The sequence below is a fragment of the Paramisgurnus dabryanus genome, chromosome 12, assembly GCF_030506205.2.
Source record: "Paramisgurnus dabryanus chromosome 12, PD_genome_1.1, whole genome shotgun sequence".
NCBI classification, from domain to species: domain Eukaryota; kingdom Metazoa; phylum Chordata; class Actinopteri; order Cypriniformes; family Cobitidae; genus Paramisgurnus; species Paramisgurnus dabryanus.
This window is the reverse complement of record NC_133348.1, coordinates 12,608,591-12,631,433: the sequence shown is the minus strand read 5'-3', so window position 1 is coordinate 12,631,433 and position 22,843 is coordinate 12,608,591. Positions and strand designations below refer to the sequence as shown.

General features: G+C 36.0%; 4 protein-coding genes across 5 annotated transcripts; 2 read left to right on the top strand and 2 right to left on the bottom strand.

The window, feature by feature from the left end:
- Positions 1–147: 147 nt before the first annotated feature.
- Positions 148–3,346, bottom strand: tmed10 (transmembrane p24 trafficking protein 10). Its single transcript, XM_065256373.2, has 5 exons — positions 3,109–3,346; positions 2,508–2,628; positions 2,200–2,273; positions 1,967–2,093; positions 148–1,437 (listed from the first exon to the last, which is right to left on the bottom strand). The coding sequence occupies exons 1-5, from the start codon at positions 3,292–3,294 to the stop codon at positions 1,316–1,318; spliced, it is 630 nt and encodes a 209-aa protein (XP_065112445.1). The 5' UTR covers positions 3,295–3,346; the 3' UTR covers positions 148–1,315.
- A 3,095-nt stretch (positions 3,347–6,441) lies between these two features.
- Positions 6,442–8,539, bottom strand: fosab (v-fos FBJ murine osteosarcoma viral oncogene homolog Ab). The gene is made up of 4 exons (XM_065256374.1): positions 8,289–8,539; positions 7,866–8,087; positions 7,652–7,759; positions 6,442–7,549 (listed from the first exon to the last, which is right to left on the bottom strand). Exons 1-4 carry the CDS (start codon positions 8,391–8,393, stop codon positions 6,911–6,913), a joined length of 1,074 nt encoding a protein of 357 aa, XP_065112446.1. The 5' UTR covers positions 8,394–8,539; the 3' UTR covers positions 6,442–6,910.
- A 1,273-nt stretch (positions 8,540–9,812) lies between these two features.
- Positions 9,813–13,213, top strand: LOC135738363 (protein c-Fos). 2 transcript variants are annotated; one of them, XM_065256376.2, is made up of 4 exons: positions 9,813–11,332; positions 11,516–11,755; positions 11,888–11,995; positions 12,083–13,213. In XM_065256376.2, exons 1-4 carry the CDS (start codon positions 11,240–11,242, stop codon positions 12,707–12,709), a joined length of 1,068 nt encoding a protein of 355 aa, XP_065112448.1. In that variant the 5' UTR covers positions 9,813–11,239; the 3' UTR covers positions 12,710–13,213. The 2 variants fall into 2 exon arrangements, with proteins under 2 accessions (XP_065112448.1, XP_065112447.1); XM_065256375.2 differs by having other exon boundaries at positions 9,814–11,332; positions 11,513–11,755.
- A 5,285-nt stretch (positions 13,214–18,498) lies between these two features.
- jdp2b (Jun dimerization protein 2b) lies at positions 18,499–22,843 on the top strand. The gene is made up of 4 exons (XM_065256377.1): positions 18,499–18,621; positions 20,156–20,352; positions 21,257–21,364; positions 21,857–22,843. The coding sequence occupies exons 2-4, from the start codon at positions 20,158–20,160 to the stop codon at positions 22,043–22,045; spliced, it is 492 nt and encodes a 163-aa protein (XP_065112449.1). The 5' UTR covers positions 18,499–18,621; positions 20,156–20,157; the 3' UTR covers positions 22,046–22,843.

Below are 22,843 nucleotides of genomic sequence, written 5' to 3'. Positions count from 1 at the left end.
TGAAGTGGAGACTAATCAATGTTATTTCATTTTTATAGTTTACCATGCTTCTCTCTTAAATAATTTATAATCAACTAAAATGATGACCGGATTTTGCTGTGATAGTGAGTTATTTTTAAGTTTGACCATTTACAAACACTCTCAAACTACTTTACTAACAATTTTTATTGAATGACAAGCCAATCATATTTCTGAAATCCACTTCCACCAAAAAATAATCAGAAGAAAAACATTGCCGTTAAAAATGATTTAACACTGGACCAAAAAATTAAACATCTGGAAATAAATCAGGTTCTAACCTTCCACCCGAGACACGTGTAACCACTAATCCATCAATACATTTCAAAAGAAGAGGAAATACTAACTGAAAGTATTGTTGAGTTTTGTCAAACTACAGGTAGATCCCGTAACAAAGCAAAACTTAAATATTACCAGAACTTACAGACCAGCAATGGCATTTTACATCAACTTTAACCATAAGCCTACTACAAGTTCTGTTGGACTGAATGTTTATTTCAATCTGTGGCGAAACCAACAACTAAAAAAAGCAAAAAAAAAACAAAATTACAGGTCAATTAAACTTTCCCATAAACAAGATTGTACACATACACAAACTAAAAAGAGATGCTGTCTTACAAAATAAAACAGTTAAAAAAATTAAGTAAATCCATTTCTTAGAGTTAGAATGATAGACAACAGCTTGAAGCGCTGATGTTTACTTTCTTCAATCTTAGGGTGTGGGACTTCATTTTGAATATTAAAATGGCTTTGCAAGTCCAAACATGAAGTTTTTATAAAGAATAAGACAGATAAATACATCAGTCTACAATCTGTTCTTGAGAACTTTGCAAGCAAAGGCTGACACAATCATTCTTTCCAAATAATAGCCGACTTCCTCCAAAACAGATTAAATGTAAGCAATGAATTAATTGTAATTATATCACACACATTCAATGAAAAACAAAAGTAGTTCTTAGTTTCTCTCACAGAACAGTTTCAGATCTCTTAACTGTTATAGGGGCTTGTGCTGTCATTTAATATAAATACAAAACATCGCAAAAAAAAAAAAAAAAAAAAAACTTTAGATGTTTTCCCAAACTATACTGAGCGAGTTTGTATCAAAAACGCACTGAAAAGACAATTTGGCCGCCACGCATCAATCATTCCCAGAGAATTCCCTGATGCACGTCCACTTCTGATAAACTTCAGGTCGCCAGCGGCAACCGGAACGAATTTCCGAGGCAAAGCAAATGTCAGGGGCCGGAGGTTCTGATGTAAGGAAGAAGTTCTGGGTCCCTGATTGTTCAGGCAGATTTTACTCAATGAGCTTCTTGGCCTTAAAGAAACGGCGCAGGTAGAACACCTGCCATGTAGCCAGACCAATGAGACAGCACATGGAGAAGATGCTGAAGTACAGCACACGTGTGTTGGTGGACTCTAGAAGACACGAGAGAAGACAAATGACAAATCAGAGCTCACAAACCAGAAACGATCAATCATGGTCGACTAACAAATAGCTGGTTTAGGTTAAACTTTAAGACTGATCATTGATTTAAAACGTGTGGGTGATTATTTATTTACTCATTATTTTATTAAATGGCTATATTTGCATTCATTTTAAACATTTAGTACTCGCTGTTATAGATCACAAGATGTCACAGGCCATAACAATATAATATTTTCTGTAAGAAGTGTCTTATATAGATGAAAATAACTATTTTCTGTTATCCAAATTAGTCAGTGTCAATTCTGTTACTGTCAAACTCTTTTACTCTACCTTGGTAAGATAGTTTGACGGTAACAAAAATGACACTGACTAACTCCGACAACAGGGAATCGTGGTTTTCAGCTATATAAGACACTTAATATATTTAGACAGATAAAATAATGACTTTGCTGAAATGTGCGCTGCCTTCACCATATGTGTTACAATTATTTCAATCAACATTTTGTTGTTGGCTCGTACCATTCGTATCTCTCATCTCCTCCTCTCTCTTCTTCATGTAAGCAAAATCATTGACAATTGACTCGGACAGATCCTCCAGCCGACGGAGCTCCACCTCCAGGGGCTTTAGTTTTTCTACCTTGGCAATCTGAACAAAGGCAACACCGTCACTTAAAATGATTAACAAAATTTCGCAGTTTTAACAGTTAGCAATTTTAGTGACATTTAGTGCAAAGTTAGTAATCTAGACAAACCTCTTCATAATTTTTGGCCTCAACGCCATGTTTCATGTCTAAGTTGACCTGCTGGTCTGGAACTCTTCCAGTTCCTATGAAACGGATATAAATCAAGTAAATTAGATTTTAACAATATAGCATTCAGTATAGATTATCCCATGACATTATATTAAGGCATTTATTTATTCATGTACATTGGCTGTAACACTTTCAAATGAACATATGTCAACATATGTTAACTTAGTAACTACACCAGTCCTATTAGAAAGCATATTTTAAAGTTCCAAAGATTTGATTTATAAGAAGGGGTTATTCTCTATACTCACCCATGGGAGATTTGCTCTCAAAGCACACCTCAAACATGTCATAATCCTCTGTAGTAAAGGCGAATTTGCCTTTAGTTGCATCTTCTTTCGAGTACAGGATGTGTCCTGATGAATCCGTGATCTAACAACATTAAGTGATATATTTAATATAAATCTTCAAACAGATGCCAATCATTTACAGCTCATCATTAAATGTGACGTTTCAATCTAATGTCTGTGTGTTAGCGTGACGTGTTACAGCCACAGTCAATGACATCCGGAAAAAGACACAAACATTCACATTTACGCTTTAAACACTTCATGATGCTAAATAACCGTAAAACACAATTTACACAAACCAATTAAACTTATTTAATGAGTTGTTTGTTATTATAAAAGTATGAACACAATATTTGTGTCATAAAGTAACCGTCCAACCAGGAAGCGCCATGTAGCGCTAGCATAAGGCTTTGAGTTTTTGACACACAGATTCGTTGAAATCATCATCGCTACTTAAACAATTATTACTCAGTCTGATCCCGTGTACATAGTTAATAAAAACGGTAAGATTATTTGTCTACATGTTAATATCGTTAATCCTGTAGAGGTGGAGTGACGTCACCTTCAGGTTGGTTTTCGCGTTGGGCTGCTCGCTGATATCGTATTCGCCGGTAACGAGCACGTCTTTGTGAATTTCCTCCCGCAAACACTTTCTGCTGCGCACCGGCAGGTAAAACGAGATCGACACGACGGACTGAACGGCGAACGATAGTAACAGCGGGAGCAAGAACACACCGAACCGCGCCATGACGAGCTGATGGCCCACTACTGCAGGCCCCGAAAGCTGTGAGCACTACGCATGCGCACACGGTTCCACTCTACGCATGCGCACGGATCGTGGCATCTCGAGGGCCACCATGCGGAGATGAGTTAAATAGCGGTCTCTGAATGGTTTCACATTTTATTTTTGTTATAACATGTTGTGATTTAATCAGTGCGCATTAAAATCTCTATTACACCACAGATATCAATGAAATAACTGGGCTGGGCTGACGCTGTCTATGCGTAAGCCTGAGTTTGTTAACAGCGAAAATATGACAAATTCGCCCTTCACAAAATTATTTATTAATTAAGCATTCTTCTTTAAACAACAAATCATTGGTTACGTAATATTTTACCTTAAAGGGGCAGAGGCGGACACTACTTGAGTGTTTTAAGTACATTTTCTAGGCAACTTTGCTTTATCAGAGTGTTTGTCTTGGGAAAAAAAATTACTTTACTAAAAAATGTTCACTACATTCTAAAGCATAAATCAAACAGTGTATTCCTTTTATATTGTATATTAAAATTAATTTAATATCTAATTACATAAAAATTTTGTACTTTTACTTTTCTTGAGTAAAAATCAAAAAGTACTTTTTACTTAAGTAAAAGTTAAAAAAAATACTAGATGTTTAATGCATTTAAATATTAAATATAAACCAAAAACTTGAAATTATGAAATGTAGTGAAGTAAAAATTATGATGATATGCTTTGGAGTGTATGTTTTCCAAAGCAAAACACTGATAAAATATGAATCCTTAAAAATTTACTTTTATGTAGAAAGTAAAAATACTTAAGTAGTGTCTGCCTCCGAAAGCGGGGAACTAGTACATAATAAAAATAATAAAGAAAAAAATGTAAATAAAAGCTAATAAGCAAAATTAAATATAATATCGATTGCACTGAAATAATTTGTGAACCTGGACCACAAAACCTTTTTTTATAATATATGAAAGCTGAATAAATAAACTTTTCCATTGATGTGTGGTTTGTTAGGATATATAGACAATAAATACATATAAATATTGAGCAAATCACCTTTAGTTGTCCAAATAAAGTCATTAGACTATTACTAGTGATACATATAAAAAATTATTTCTAAGTCTAATCGAATGACTTCAGGACTTCAGTCTCTTCAAAAAAGCTCAAGATGTGTTTCGTGCTAAGAGAGGTCACACTAAATACTGAGTGATGCCTAAAGAAGACATTTAGTTCTGAAAATTATTTTGTTTTTAATTTTGTATACACATTTCCTGTATTTTCTGTTTGTATCTTAAAAATAAGTATGGATGGACATTAAAACTTTGCAAAAACAACAAAGCTGGTGATGGTGGCCTAAGATTTTTGCACAGTACTCTATATATATATATATATATATATATATATATATATATATATATATATATATATATATATATATATATATATATATACAGTTCAAATTTACAAAATATCTTCATGAAACATGATCTGTACTTGTATTGATGTTATTGATGGTTTTGTGGTCCAAGGTCACATAAGGATATGTGCTAATTTTAATGATGTTTGGTGGTTAGACGAGACCAAGCCTCCATTTATGGATTCATCAAATTAGCCCAAAATCAACAAAACCCTTGTGAATTACAGGTCATTTAATTTTAAATGTGATGTGATTATAAACAGGGTGGAGCTCGTGTTTACTGTTTTGGCTGTATGATCTCTGGGTAAATAGTTTTCTGCTGCAACATACAACATTAACTACCCACTTACTACTACCCTACCCTACATCCTTTCAACAGTTCTCAGAAAATAGTGGGCTGTGTATATAACATGTAAGATCATACATGGTTGGGAAGTGTTTTTCACTATCAAAGAAAATCTAATCTGCTCATGGCTCTGTTTGAATTTTATCTTCCAGCTGACGTAGGAAATGGCGACAATCCAACCGTGTCTATCTGTGTGTTGGCGAGGGAGCAATGCATTATGGTCTATCTTTAGCCTGGGTTCTCTCTCTCTCTTTTTTTCCTATTCTCCTGCTATTTCTCTCTTCTCCAGCATGCGTTGCCTGCCTGTTTCCTCCCCTGGGCTGCAGCATCGACGCAGGTCGGCGTCACCGTGTTCTAATTTTACTGCTGTTGATGCTGATGGTGAAGGCAGCGCACCTGCTATTTCTGTCTCTCTCAGGGGTCTGCCAGCTGTATTAATAGAAAGAGAATTATTGCATTGCACGTCATGGCCACAACTGTTGCTGAGTGGCTTTGTGTCCTTTTGGAGCGGTAATTTTGAATTTTACATCTATCATTTTTACATTCATGTCTTCAGCACTTAATTTCAGTTTAATTATTTTCATTTGCTCAATACTTCCCTGCCTTTTTATGTTTGTATTCTGTATCTTAGAAGGTTAAATAAAACTTCTTAGTGGTAAATTTAGATAAGCATTTTAAGAAAAAATGGAATCTAAAATCTAAAACTACAGCTCTGAGAAGGTGAAGAAAAGCAGATGGTGAAGTTTTACATTACAGTCTATGGTGATACTGACTGTTGTGCAATGTTACTTTTGCACCCTTTCGTCTTATGGGCGTAACAATGATAAAAATGAATAGGGAAGGAAGTGACCCAAGCGTAATGGCGTATTGCTTCACCATCTCTTACGCACATAAACAATCTCATTTCCTCTATAACTTCATTGGGCTGCAATGTCTTGACACGTATTTGAGCCCTATTCATGTTCATTTCAGTAAAGGTTATCACTATGGAAATAAGAAAATCCTAAAAATACACTTTCAGACTAACTTCAAAAGGAAAACTGATCTAGTTTAAGGATGTTTTCATGCGGCATATGTTTTGACAAGCAATTGACATTTTTGGGGCTCACCCAAGAAGATTTTGGCACGATTTCACAGACAAGGCTTAGCTGAAGCCAGGACTATCCCTTAGTTAAATTAAGACATTTTTATGTTACTGGTGTGTATCTTGAGAAAAAAAATCAATGGCACTGGCATATTTTAAGATTTCAGTTGAGACAGCTCAAACATGTGTTTTAGTCTAGGATTAGCCTTGTCTGTAAAACCAGTGGATTATATTTTATGTGAAAAATTATTTATCTGGATTATAAAGCAAGTTCATGGTCAAAGTAAACAATGCAACAAACAGTTACTGTACATTTAATATTTATTTATTGTGTTTAGTTTTGCAAACGAGTTGCACGTTTACACATTTCGGTACAAAAATAAAAATTCCAGAAATTATAAAGACTACGTTTTCACAGAAAACTTGATACTTGGACATTAGATTCCATTTAATGCAATGGTGAGGCAGCACATATTTTAAGTAAATAAAGTTCACACAATTCACACATTCAAAATCAACCATAGAGCCAAAACAAGTTAGTTCTCTATTGCTCAGAACACTAATACAACAATTCAATCTAGCACCAGAAACTCAAAACTATATATTAGTTTAACTTAACATTAACTAGATTATTACTGTAAAACTAGCTAATCCATGCTTATCTTGCTACATTTGGCAGGCATGTATAGGAAGCAATAACGATTGCTTGATAGAGTCAGTTCCATAGCCCTGCATTGCCATTTTAAATCAAGTTGTCAGTATGCTAAGAGTCTTAAAGCGTGAGGAGGGTTGGGGAATTCAAAGAATCAGATGACTGATCATTGCTGCTGCTGCCCCGCCGATGAACCACGCCACAGGTAGGGAAGACGTCATTTTCTGGATAGGTGAACATAAAGGAAGACGTATAGGTAGTGCAGGCCGGCGTGCAGGTGACGACTGGTGTGCAAAGGGGCTCCAAGTCGTTATTTGCGGGTGTGTAGAGCGGCTCCCAGTCTTGGGCGTACAGAGAACTGGACAGGTCCACATCAGGGACCGAGCGGGCCGTCTCGAGGTCTGCTTTGGCCAAGATCTCCAGAGAATCTTCAAGGGTGGGGTCCAGGTCGGAGATCCTCACCGTGGAGTTGAAGCTGTCAGTGGAGGGTGTGCTGGAAAACAGCGAGGTACTGGAAGAAGTTGTGATTGGTACATTTGGCCTGGACACTCCTGAGGTAGTAACGGTGTGAATCTCAGGGACCGATTCGGAGGCGACGGGAGAAACGGACTGCTCTGGAAAGCTGATGGTGGTCTCGGAGGGGATCTTGCAGATGGGTCTGTGTGCAGCGAGGATGAACTCCAATCTCTCCTTTTGTTTGAGCAGGTTAGCAATGTCATTTTGTAGGGCGGATTTCTCATCCTCAAGTTGGTCAGTTTCCTGTAAGAGCAAAGAGATTGTCAGTTTGATATACGGCAACATACTGCAAATACTTTTATCAAATTCTTCACAGACAAGACCAAAGATGAGAGAAATACTTACAGCTTGAAGAGTATCAGTGAGTTCTCTTCGTCTGTTACGGCATTTTGCTGCTGCCATCTTGTTTCTTTCACGACGGATTTTTTTCTTTTCTTCCTCTTCTGGTGAAATCTACAAAAGCAAATCACAAACATTTAACCTTCTGCACGATCGTATCAAAAATGCAGAAACACTGGTTAACCAATCTCATTAACTATACAATCAATGCATTATTTACCTGTTCAGATCTGGGTCTCTTGTTTGAAATGAAAGTTTTTGTTCCAGTGACCCTCATTTTAGGATAAGAGCTTGAACTCAGGTTATAATGTTGTGTTCCGCCGTTGGAGGGCGCCACAGATGAAATCATGGGCTGAACCATCCACTGCAGGTCCGGGCATGAAGAGATCGCCGTGACGGTTGGTACGAAAGAGGCACTTGACACACTCAGATCTGTGAATTCCTAAAAAGCAGACAAGAATTCATGTTTAATGTACTGAACACACACGAGTATAGATGTAACGTTATGAATGTATATTCCGTAAGTACCCCAATTTAAAATGTGACACTTTCGCCTGTGTATTTTAAGTACATTTAAAACAATGTATCTATGAGTAACTCTACATTAGTGGGTGAATTAAATATTTTTAAGTATTATACATACCGGAGTCTGGTTGACCGGGTAATACGGGAGACTATCGCCGCTCGGTGACGCCGTGCTGCACCGAGAAGACGCGTCACAGTCAGCGTTAAGGTTGGTAAACATCATCCTGTCAAAAGTCGAGAAGCAAAACCTATCCAGTACTTTAATATCCGAAAAATCGTTTTTCGGGTAGGATTTAATAGCCGAAAAATCCCTTAGTCGTCTGTTGCTGTTCCTTCTCTCGGTATCCAAAGTTTGACTGTGCTAGGCTTCTGCGCTGGTGGAGTTTTTATTGGGCTCTGGCAATGACGTCAGGTGGAGGGCGTGGTGAATATGTTCCAGCGATTGCGTGTAAACAATAAAACAACACATTTACGGGAACACAATTGTCTGGATAAAAATACATATTATGCTAATAATTTTAATACACCTGGAAAAGATTAGAAAAATAGTTCACAGGTTAAAGATTTTAGTAAAAACGAGAGTGAATACACGAAGTTCCATAGCAGGGTATCCCACGACGTCATTTACCTTATATGGAATGCATCCTGAAGAGGTGGAGCGCTGATGGGAAATACTCTGTGCAGTGTACAGCATTATGCAAAGATACTTCGAGAATATTTCAAGTTACAGTGTTGTCAAAAACAAAACAAAGTCTGCTTTGGATACTTCTCTATAGTTTACAATAATATAGTAAAATGTTGCAGTTTATAAAAAAAATATAACATTAATTGGTCAAATAACAGATTGGTCAGATAGTTGACTTTTTTGTGATGCAAAACTGTGTTTCGAAACTTGAGTTCACCTTCAAACAATGTTTGCTTGCCTAATAGTAAAACATTTCATACTGAAACACTGCCAACATTCATGGCCCAAGGCAGTGTTTGTACATTGGCGTTATAAAGGCGTGTCTAAAGGCGGAAAGGTAAAATGCAAAGACGTAGGTTTCCAGCCTAAACTGGCTTTGCAGTTCAGAGGATTCCCTGGTTACTAAAATGCTGAGCTCGTCTGTTACATCTTAGGGTTGCGTCATTATTCAGTCATCAAATAATCACATGACCAAAATAATACATAAAAAAAGAAAATAAATAGATAGATTTATAGAAAGATAAATAAATATAGGGCACAATAATAAGACTAAAGTATATTTTACAAGTACACCTGTAAGCGCCCCTTTTTTTTTGTCTTTCATAACCTGTTCATATTGCAAAGTTTTTATTTTAATTGTCATTTAAACTATTTTTAGGGCCTGTATCATGTGTTTTTACGTCCTATGCGCGCATTTTCTACTCTTACATTTATTCTATCATGACCTATAAGTAAACATTACTAAAACGGACGATCTTTGTTATTAATTAACAGATAAAAACAGCTCTATCAGCGTTCCCATGTTACGTCACGTTTACTGCTCCACTTCTCTGTTCTGTTCGTGTTTTGTGTGATCTTCCGCGTTGTCTGAGCGACGCCTCTCCCACTGACGTCACTGCAACCTGAACCTCTGCAAACTTGCGCTGACGTTTCACCTATAAACAGTAGACGCCTGTTACCAACAGTAAATAAATAAACTCTGGGGTAGCCAGAACAGAATCCTAACCTTAATTTAACTGGAACAAAGATCTATTTAGATTTGATTGACAGTGCCACTATTTTTAAAAGAGTGAGATAGAGAAGAAAACGTGTCTATGATATTCTTGACAGTTTACAGACTTGTTTAATGCAGCTAATCATTAATTAGGCTACAGCATGAGGCAATTTTCCGTCCATGAGGAGGACACACACAGATCAGAAGCCAGGGGCGGATCTGCCGGGAAACACTTGGACCTCTGACAGAAGAGGCCCATCGCCCTTATGTGAAAGCGGGATTACCTCATCCGATCTATGAATAGAGATTTTCACACAGGTCATGGACACGAACAACAATGTTTTCTTCCAGTCCAAGTGTCAATTAGAAAATGAAAAGCCTTTGATGTTCGTGCACGAGCTTAATGTGGAATACACAGCAGCTTATTAAGAAATCCATAATAGCGGTTATTAAATATACACTTTTAAGAAAAAGTGCACTTTCGTTAATTCGGGATACATTTGGGGAAGATGTCGTCATAACAATGTCATTGAATTAAGGGTGATATGATAAAAATAGGCTGTGCCGCAGTAACGCTGCAGCCAAGGGCTTCACACCGGAAGCGCCAAATATGGTCAGGACACGCTGCTCTCTGATTGGCTGTTCACATTAGCGACAGGGTTGTTGCTGGAGCGCTTTGAGTGGGAGATCCATCATTGTAATTGACAAGAGATGCGAGAAAATCATACTTTTAATAGCAAGGGCGCGGTTGAACTCTTAAAACAATCCTGTCATTGTTATCACAGCGTGTTTTGCATTTTCTCCTAATTAATCCTCCAGTCTGTGTTTCTAAATAGCCTACACATTCTTTCACTGATGATGTAAAACGCACAAATACTATTCTGAATATGTTTTATATATGTAACGATCGAGGATATTTAGCTGTACATCTTTGTAATATGCAAATTATATCATAAAACACAGGCCGCAAACAAAGCACGTAAAATGACGTATATTATTCATTCACGTGAATGCTTATACATGAACACCTGCTGCCTACCCACTGCGGTTTCACATAGCATGGCACCTTATTAGATTGCATACAATAGAAAAAATGTTGAATGAATGCGCCTCGTTTAGTGTCAGGGGTATTTGTGAAATGCAGCATAGGCTACTTGGCTCGTGTTTACCGTCTCCCCTCCGGATCAGTGGTACGGTCTCGTCTCACAGTTTTCATTCATAAAAATCTGCCTCACTATAAAAAGAAGCAGCGCTGATGGCTGATGCCTCCTAGCGTAGTAACCAAAATCTAGATAAAAAAAAATAAATACAACTGCAAACCTGCATTTGGTGACATTAGTCACACGTTAATCTTGCTCTCGTCATCTCCTGGCGTGGTCTGGCAGAAGTGATGCCTAAAAACGTGTTCGCATGTCGGAGTGTTTCTCAGGTGTCTGCAGAAGAAGAGCTGCACGCATCAGCATCTCACATGAACGATACGCAGGTAAAATCTTATTCATGATCATTGAATGGGGGTGAATATGTGGTCTTGGGGTTATATAATGATTTTTGAATACAATCACATTAATTGAAGTGGCATTAAAATGCAATTTTGGAAAGATGTTATCTTTATGTTAGGTGAAGCGTGTAAAATGACCACTGATTTTTTTATGCATTCTTTCAGAAGGCTGGTCTTCTTAAGGACGAGTGTTCAAATGCAAAGGTAGATGATGGTCCCTTTGTTCCCACGGTCACTGCTGTAGCATCAGCTCCAGACCTGAAGTGGATGGTCCTGTCGACCGACATCTCTTCAGTGTCACCCTGCAGCGCTGCGAGAGATGAGAGACCTCAGAGCTCATCTCGTTCCAAAGATAACAAAGCTACTCGAAAGATTTTTACTGGGAGGAGAAAAGGGGCAAAAGAACAGGTAAATGTGAGGTTAATGAAGGAATTTATGTGTGTGATTTTTAAAAAGCATCAGATCATGTGTTTTTTGAAAGATTTCATATTTGGCAGTCTATAACGTATGCATGTGCATGTGTACGTGTGTGCGGTTTAGCTTTCTCCAGAAGAAGAGGAGAGAAAGAGGATCAGGAGAGAGAGGAACAAACTTGCGGCTGCCAAGTGTCGAAATCGTAGACGAGAATTAACCGACAGCCTCCAAGCAGTACGTGTGCAATTTAATGCGTAACTTGTTGATGAGCTTCTCAAAAATGCAAACTTTTAAGATTTGTGCACGATGTGTGTGTTTCAGGAAACCGATAGTCTTGAAGAAGACAAAGCAGCTTTGCAGGCTGAGATCGCCAGTCTGTTAAAAGAGAAACAAAGACTGGAACTCATTCTTTCTTCTCACAAACCCCACTGTAAAATCACAGAGGAGGCCCAAGAAGAAACAGAGGAGAAGATCCAAGTGCAGGACGACCAGACACCCCCTCAATCTCCCAACTCCACCCAAGAACCTAACCAGGTGCCCACCTCCCCTCAACAACCCGACCCCACCTGCACTGCGATTTTTGGGGACTCTGATGTCCTGCTGTGTTCCAGTGCAGAACTGGGTGCCGTTGAGGTGGAACCCTACATCGATATGAGGGATGTGTCCATGGAGGACATAAGCGATGTGATTGACAGCAGCGATGACATGGATCTGTTAGTGCCGGATATCGATCTCACAAGCTCTCTGGGTTTGAGCGAATGGGAAACCTTGTACATGTCCATGGGCGGTGGGTTAGAACCCATCACCTCTCCAACATGTAGCCCCACCTGTAGCGGCAGCAACGTTGTGCCTGTTTTCAGCTTCAACAGTGCAGATTTAGAGAAACAGGAGACTGGCAAAGAGGGCTTGAGCAAAACTGATGCAGCTAAAGAAATCTTGATGAATTAATAAAGCTCACGTTGCATTGTCAATGAAAAGGAGTCGTGTTATCCACGTGAAACACCTTACCCGAGCTATTGATGAACCAAAAACACAGTGTTGTCAAAAGTGGGTCGTGTTCTTCACAAAATATGGTGAATGCTGTGTCAAAATGTTTTAAAGACATATGATGTAACGTGATTCTTACATCTAACATAACAAATTTGTTGCTTCCAGATGTTGAAAGTATTGTTGTTCATCTTTTGAAAGACATGCTTATGAGTTCATGCACTTTTGTACCTGTAGGTACGTGTAACTATATCAGGTGATATTGTGCTGTACTGTGCAGTGTTACACAGTATGTACGTGTGTGACTATCTGTTTGAATACTAGCTTGTATTTTGTGGTACTGTCAAAAAATGTGATTCTGAACGTGGTGGCAAAATATTATGAAGTCCTTAACATCATGCATACTGCTTATCCTGCTTTGGTCTGGCATGTCATTTACAGAGAATATTAAAATAAGTAAATGTGTGAAGTGTTGCCTCTTTTTAGTTATTATTAAAAAGCAGATTGTAAAGTCTTTCAATAAAGCATGTAAGGGAATTATTCACATGCAAACTGTCAACGGGGAAATCTTGCAGACTGTCGTTTTAATCCGGCGTTATCTAACATCTTCATAAACGGCGCGCGTGAAGCAATAAAACTCTATTTTTTCACACAACCTCATATTATCTCACTTAAATATGTAAATGTGCACTGAAGGTAGGTATCTGTATAGCAATTTACCCACAACAATACCGATTTGCTTGCTGTCATGGTCGGAACGTTTCTCTCTCCGCCCGGCACGTAACGTGAAGTGCATGACGTCAGTGCGTATAGGCACGCACGCAGCGTTTCACTTTTCCGTGACCAAATTTGGAAACAAAACGAGCTATTGTTCGGTCGCTATGGAAACAGCAGTGCCTTGTTTTACCAGTTAATGTTTTCCGGAAACTCACGAGAGAGAGTGGCGGAGGGAAGCTCTCGGTAGGTTACGGGAACTTTTATCGACTTTAACGTTATGAAACTACCGAATAACAATGCATGTGTCAATTTGGTGAGCTAATGTATATATAAAAAGTTTCATACAGTTTCGTGGGGTTCCTGTAGCCTAGTAGTATCGATTTATATTATGGTCACTGCTTCATTGCAACTAGTGTGTTGATAAACTTTCTTGCATGCATACACGTCTGTTTACTGTACAATCAATGTACAAACACTGCTGTTCATTATGCCCGTTAATCTTAAAGATATGTAGATTTTAAATAAACTATAGCTATTCACATCGTAGTTTACATAAAGTATCAGACCACTTGTGCGAATTCATTTGCATTTTATAAAAATATGAATATTTAATTTACATTCATTTTTTTACTTCGGTCTTTTACATAAGTTATTAGCATGACATTTTAAGTTCAAAGGTTTTTTTGGACAGTATGCACTAAAGGAGGCATGCACCTTATCAATCTGAACTTTTTTTCTATTTATTTCTGTTTTTCTATTTTCTACATAAAATCCTACATAATGTAAAGGTCATTTTGTGACAATATAACATTGATATCTGTAATATTGACTGAGTAACATGACATAATGTAAAAGATTGAAAGTAATGTGATATCAATTATCCAAATCAAACTTTGATTCTCCAAATCTCATAATTGTCTTTTTATTTAAATTTTTTTGTGCATTTATTTTTATCCAAATTAACTTACATTTTATTAAATGCTATACCAATTGAGCTACATGAACGTATAACATGTAATTGCCCAGAATTTATTGTTCAACATGTGCTGTGGTTACTAATTCAGATAAGTTTAAACTGTCTGCAATAAAATACTGCAGGACTTCCTCTTTATTAAATATGACAAATTCAGGATGCGGTTTTTAATATAACAGGAAATACTTAAGCAATAAGTGATGAAAATCTAATCACAGTTTAAATCACAGAATCCCAGATTTAAATTGTATTTTAGTAATTTTCTTTTTATCTATATATTCTAAAAAATAGGTTTACAATCATGTATGTTGCTATCTGGTTCTGGCTGCATTTGATAAACTCATCTGGTGCTGAACGTTCAAAGCATTGAGAGTAACTGTACTGTATGTTCCCTTAGTACATTGTTAAATCTTGTTTGTCTAAACATCAGTGCAATTTGCGAGTTGTTTTGATAAGGCATGATATTGATAGTCATTTTATTGATAAATGTTCCTGAGTTATAGATAAATCGTTTAGATTTCAAATGTATTTATCCTCATGTGCCTTTCCAAAAGTTTTTTTTTTGTCATGCCTCGATCTCTTTCCGATTATACAATATTTCCAAGTTTAAAAATGGTCTGTTTTGGAGCAATGTCTGGCTGCTGTTTGAGTTGATCAGAAATAATTCCTCATCTTTCGGTATAGTGTTTATTAATGTTATCATCAAATGCAGAAGTGTCTTAGTCAGCATTGCTCATCATCAGGTCCTGAATATGAACACACATCCACATATTCAAATATATTCCTGATATTAACAAAATGAATAATCCATCTAAATCCCGGTAGTTCATTTATTGTGTTTGCAATGCAAAGGTCATTGGTTTTAGCCCCTTATTGAAAAAAGTGTATAGATTAAATGCATTGTTAGTCATGTTGGATAGAAGTGTCTGCCAAATGCATACATGTTGAAGTGATTTATTACAAAGCAGATCGTTTTAACCCTTACGTTTTAACTGAGTGACGTTTAAAGCCAATAAAACACTGATAACCGCTCACCTGTGATCTCACATTCTATGTCAGTGCAACTATAATATAATAAATTGCATGGCAACAGAGCAATAAACTATATTACTTGGCTAAAGTACTGATTGCAATAGGTAAATGCTATTTTTAATTCAACATTGTTATCTTTTATTGTATCTTTATATTCATATTTCCTAACTTAAACTCCTGCTTGTAAACATAGCTTTGTAGATTGCACTTTTTGTTAGGCCATCTGTATAAAAGAGTCTGCCTAACTGAATAAATGTAAATGTAATTTGCTGCTGTTTTATAAAATAGTTAAGTCATTTGATTCTGTATTTTGCAATGTTCTTCAGTCACACTTTACTTCTCAATCTAAAAATCCCAGACTTTATGCATCCTGATGACTGTACCGGTGATGCTGTCGCACAGTCGATCTAGACGAGGAAGTGTGTCTGTTTTTAAGGTGATTTTGTCTGCGGTTTGTCTAAAAGTGTCTCAGTGCAGTCGACACTAAAATATTCAGAAACCTGTTAACCCGCTTTATATATTCTGGAATGAGAGATGAAGTGTGATCTGTAAGAGATTATATTATTATAAAACGAGCCCTTACCTCTACTTTAGCTCGCCTAATATTACACCTTGCTTACTTTATTTTACTTACCCAAAAAAATAAATGATAAATATATGCAATGTCGCTTTTTAAATCCGCACATAAATTATTTATTATGTGAGGAGAAAGGGCAGAACAAACAAGACACATAACTAAGTAGGAGATAGGTTGCAAGGCACAACAGTTCACAACTTAGTGGTCATTGTACAAAAATATTTGACTTCATCAGTGCTGCAATGGATCATTCAGAATCCACAAAGTTTAAATGTTATGTTATGTTATGCAGTTAATTATAACATTAACTACTTTTAAATAAATAAATGACAAACAAGCAAACAAATGAAAGCTGTATCTATTTTCATTTTTCCTTTAAAAGTCTTAATGACAACCTATGGTATGTTTGTTAACCAAAATAGAGCAAACCTGCACTTGTTTAAGGCCCTTTAAATTATTTTCCTCTACAGATTTACACAGTTTTATTTCAACAGTAACAGACACACTGTAAAAAATTGCCGTAGTTATGCGAGTGTTTGCCAGTAACTTACTGTAGATTTAAATGTATGTTATTTACTGGCAACAGTTTGTTCAAAGTTAAATGAACATTACACATTACTTTGTCTTTACAGAATAAAACTATAAAATAACAGCCTTATGCAAAGCATTCTGAAATCCTCATTAACCTCTTTCCTTTTTTTTTTTTTTGATTTTGCTTCCCAGAATGCTTTGCACAAGGCTGTAATTTTAGTAATAATAAAGACTTGTTAATGTTTAATGTTCATTTACAGAAATTTAAATCTACAGTATATACCCCTATGGGGCGGTTTCCCGGACAGGGATTAGACTAGTCCTAGACTAAAATAAATGTAAGAGCTTTCCAAACTCAAAACAACTTTTTTTGCCCTTTGTGTTGCCTCATAATGCACATAAAACCTTTTTGCATCACAAAACCTGCAGTTTTAACAGGGGTGTGTAGACTTTTTATATCCACTGTATATACAGAGGCTATATATCTTATGTAGGCTATGTATAGATAGATCTGCTTTGACACTAACTTGGTGGTATTATTCCCCTGAATGTATTTATATTGTAAATATGAGAATAATATTTACTGCAGTATGGCACTGCAACAATCTTTGTAGGCTACTAAAATTTACAATTATATATAGGGAGAGAGAGACTTACAAATATATATAGGGAGAGAGAGATTGGTTCCAGAGTTTTGTTATGAAACGAGATAACTTTTATTTTTTTTTGTGCATTCCATTTAATATCAATTAAACTGCAGTTGGTTGTTTTGATTTAAGCCTTCATAACTAAAAAAATACATTTTAATGGTAAAACACAATTTAAAAAAAATGATAACATAATAATAAATTATTATAAAAAATAAAAATAAATATTTAACTCGTTTTGAAACCAAACTCTTCACACACGCAAATATATATATATATATATAGTGTATATTGTGTATATTTGTATGTATATGTATTTATATAAATACATATACATACAAATATACACAATATATATATATATATATATATATATATATATATATATATATATACATATATATATATATATATATATATATATATATATATATATATATATACACATATACATATACATATACATATACATATATATATATACACATATACATATACATATACATATATATATATATATATATATACATATACATATACATATATATATATACATATACATATATATATATACATATATATATATACATATACATATATATATATATATATATATATATATATATATATATATATATATATATATATATATATATATACATATACATATACATATACATATACATACTATTTATAAACTTAGTGCAGTGATGTCATAGTGCAGTGATGACATAGAAGACTTTTTTGTTTCCCTCAAGACTATTTCAGTCTTCCTAAAGGTTTATAAATATAATGTTTCTTAAAATAATCAATCTTTTTTTAGTCTGTTAAACCTTTATCCCAAAAAATATTGTGTAACAGGAAGCTTCTGTTGATATTTTAAGGAACCAGGGAGACAAAGAACAATTTAAGAAGATTTATTTTAAAACTTTACATCATTTCCTTTCACGTTCACACGTCCTAAACCCAAAGATATGTCTCGTGACATTATACGCGCGTGATCCACTAACACTAACAACCAGAAAGTGTTTATTCGTTTTTTCTCACTTCCATATTTCGTCATTTGTTTATGTCATTGTTTTACACATTTTTTAAGAACTGTGGAATCTGATACTGTGGTATCGCACTGAAACTTAAACACTTTCATTTGTTTTTGTTTTGATGGGATATCCCATGCTCAGACAAGAGGGAGTCCCGTGTTTGTGTTTTCGGTTGCTAGGGGCGGAGTCTAAACTTCATTCTCTCTTATTTTTATAATGTCTGCTGACGTCAGAAGACCAAGAGTTCCGCATTCCAGAGCGCCCTGCGATACTTAAAGGGCGCTGATGCAACGCAAACCGACACACGAACGCGCAGAAGAACGGACGAGCGCACGCCAACCGTGAGCAGAAAACGAGTAAGTGTTTAATGTTGCCGATCATTTAAGGACAAATTAAGAGCTTTGACAGGGTTAGCAGATATATCAGGAGACATAGAGGAACAGGAGGGCGTCAGGCGCGATTTAAATGTCGAATAATCTTTCATGTTTGAAAACATCTGTAGCTGTAACACTGTAATATTTGAAGTTTCATCCGGCCTGCAGCTGTTTGCTGTACAGTTACATAAGGGTGTGGAGGTCCATCAGAACAAAAGACTCGAACCAGTAACCCATTCACTTCGATTTATTTCATATGTAGGCTATGTATAGATAGATCTGCTTTGACAGTAACATGCTGATATTATTCCCCTGAATGTATTTACATTGTAAATATGAGAATAATATTTACTGCAGTATGGCACTGCAACAATCTTTGTAGGCTACTAAAACTTACAATTGTGAAAGTGTTTTTATAGTGGAAATACTTGTGTTGCAACACTTTCTGCTTTTCTTTAAGTTACGCAGGGACAACATGTTTATGTTAAACTTAAATCTGTCTGCTGATTTTATCTTTTAAACACATAATATGTGACCTGTATTTATTTAAAAAGGAAAAGTCAAATGATGCAACTTGCTTTAACCCAGTCATGCAGTTTTGAAATTGATAAGCAAAGATGCTTCAAGATCCAAAACTTATGTACAATTGAAATCTTTTGTGCAAATATATGGCACTGTAACATTAGCAGTAATATTTTGTGCAATGGCTGATCTGTTTTTGTTTTGTAAAAAAACCTGTATATATATACACCCTATTATATATATTTAATGACACTCATATATGTAGCCGAGTGACCCTTATGATCTAAAACAAATTGATATGATGATGATGATAAGAGAAAAACAGGGAACATTTAAAGTACAAAATGCACTCGGCTCCAGGCTGCTTTCATTCTTAAGTCTCAGTCGACAGAACAGAAACATTTGGAGAATTTGCAGCATGTTTGACTATTACATAATCCTGTAATAGGACTTTTAGGGGCGTTTTCCCGGACAGGGCTTAGATTAATCTAGGCCTTAGTTATTTTAAATCGTTTTTACAAACATACCTTATGATAAACTGTACTAGTTTGTATCTTGAGACAAAACAATGGCACTGATAAACGTTCAGATATGTTAGTGCAAGCTGCAATCAGTTAAGACAGCTCAAACAAGTATAGTTTAATCTTAGGCTAGACTTGAGCCCTGTCTGGGAAACCATCCTTTAAAGTGCCGTTTTGAGTCTCGGTTTTAAAATGCGTTGGTGTTGTTGTGCACTTGGGAATCTTGACGTTTTCCTATAACTGTTTATTTTCCTCCCATGGAAACTTCATTGTTCTCTGTGGCTTTCCATTGTGATGTATGAAGACACTTATTGCTTATCAGTCTTTAATTCTTTGAGCAGCTTTTATAATTATAGGATATATGATAAGCTTAATAGTTTCCATTTAAAGCCCACACATTTGTATCTGTAAAAATGATGCAGAACAACCAGCAGAAACAATAACATGTTCCTCTCTTTCTGTTTGTGAATCAGTAATGATGCCCGGGCAAATCCCTGATCCGATGGTCACGGCCGGTTCTCTTCCCAGCGTCGGCCCGCTGGCTGGTATTCCTGCTACCACTTTAACAGATCAACTGAAACTGGCAGAATTTTACAGTTTGGGAGCTGTTCTGTCTCCTCTTATCCTGAACAGACACGGCAAAAGACCTCTGAGCATCATTAAGAGCGAGGTGAGATTTAAACACAACATTTACTAATAACACAGTGAGTTTCTTAAAGAAAATTAAGTCGGTATTTAATGAATAACATGAAATGCGTATATCTTCTCATTCAGATTACAATTTACTCTTTGTTTTTTCATTATTTCATTGTAACATCCGGCCTATTGTTATTTTGATTTTATTGATTTCAAGCAATTTCAAACACTGTAGACCCGAGTACTGAACATTACTCAGTAAAACAAAGGAAAGTCATAAATAAGTCATAAACAACTTCATAAACCTAAAATATTATAATGCAAATATTTTTATGAAAAACATCTGATGGAATACATTTATAGAAGTGCAAAAAATAGTAAAAAATCTGTAAATAATGCAGATGTAATGCAAACGGGGCAAAATTTTCAGTTGTTTGTAAATCTCCTTGAAAGCTTTTTAACTGGTCAAGAGTGACACCTGGTGGACACAATAAATAATGACAATAAAAACATCTCAGTGAATTTATGTAACACTATTTAGTTAAGTTTATACAGCCACTCCTTTGTAAAATATTGCTATTGTAATATCAATGAAACAATCTACATTTTATTTTAAGTGTTTACTGTAGTGTTAAAACAGAGATCTTAAAGGGATAGTTCACCCAAAAATGAAAATTTTGTCATCATTTACTAAATTTCACGTTGTTGCAAACCTGAAAGGAAGATATTTTGACAAATGTTTGTAACCAAATTCTTCAGTGGCCCCATTGCCTTCCATAGTAGGATAAAGGAATACTATGGAAGTCAATAAGGCCTATGATTTTCATTTTTAGGTGAACTATCCCTTTAAACAACATTTTTAGACCCACAAATACAAGCTTTAACCGAGTGTCACTTAAAAACTGGATTTATAACTATATGAACCTTCTGATTTGCAGACGGATGATGATGATGATGAACGCAAGAAAAGACGGCGAGAAAAAAATAAAGTCGCTGCCGCTCGCTGTCGAAACAGAAAAAAGGAAAGGACAGACTTTCTGCAGCAGGTGAGTGAGCAAAAATCAAACCAGAGATATATGTGAATGTTTTATTTAATCGAGGAAAGAGAAATAAGTGCCTACTGTAGCTCAATTTCGATCCCAAACTGATTTACAAATGTATAGACCGAATGAACTGTAGGTTTCTTTTGATAAAAGTGTCTGCATAAATGTAAATCATATTAACTAAGAGACTACATTAAAAAAAAACATTTATTTGACTCTAGAACCATTTCAAGTTAGCTAGTCGAGGCAACAATGTAAAAAATTGTGCAAACTTAAAAGGAATTAATAGAAAAATGCACCAGCATTGCACTTAAAGAATTCCTATTAGTACCTTAAAGGTACATATTGGTACCAAATATGTACCTAAATGGTTCATATAGGACCTTTTTAATGGGATCATTTTTTTTACCATTGTACTTGCAAGGTATAAATGAATGTAATCAAAATAAATGTGTGATGAGGCAAACTAACAAACACTTCTGGTTGGTTTTCTAGGAATCTGAACGGCTGGAGATGTTAAACTCCGAACTGAAGTGTCAGATTGAGGATCTGAAATCCGAGAGACAACAGCTGATTGTGATGCTCAACCTCCATCGTCCCACTTGCATCGTCCGCACAGACAGCGTAAAAACCCCTGAGAGCGACGAGCACGTCGTGGGTCACTTTAAACAGCAGTCAGACTGAACTGATTTAAAGCGCCATGCTAACAGAGAGAGAAAGAGAGACCAGCAGAAGATCACGTTTCTAAAAGCAGAACTGCAGTCGTCCGCATCGCGTGCCGGTACGCATCTACAGCCACAGATGAGGAAGAAAAGCTGAAGATGAAACTTGTTATCAAACCACAAAAGTGTTGGAACTTTACAAACTGTGTGTGGTCTGAATGTAGCATAACATCCGGGAAGTGTCAATCACTCAGCCGATGTGGAAAAGGGAACAGATTTGCAAGACAAACTTGCCTGAGATCTGACAAAAAGCTGCAAGATGGCATCTTTCAGTTCAAGTGATTGTAAATGAGATTTGACTTCCTGACTTTAATGCCAAATTCTCACAGCTGCCACCAGATGGCGCTGTCTGATAAACTCCATTCATTGTTCCCTGATGCTGGCGTCTCAATGGATGTATTTGTACCAAGGGTCACCAACCCTGTTCCTGGGGGCAGATTTCAGTTCCAACCTCAAACAAACACACCTGAACCTGCTAATCAAGTTGTTCCGGGTACCTAAAATGTTGGAGAAGGGTTGAAATTTAAATATGCAGGACAGGTGCCCTGCAGGAACAGGGTTGGAGACCCATACGTTTTGTATAGTTTTTTATTCATGCATTTAATTGTAATCTGCACTTTGTTTTATGTCATTCAGTTTAGTTTATGCTATCACAACAAATAAATATGTTTTTGTATTATTTGGATGTCTGTTGAACAGGCACGTTTGTTACCACGTTATATTTCTTTGTTACATCAAAATAAAACTATTTTCAAATACA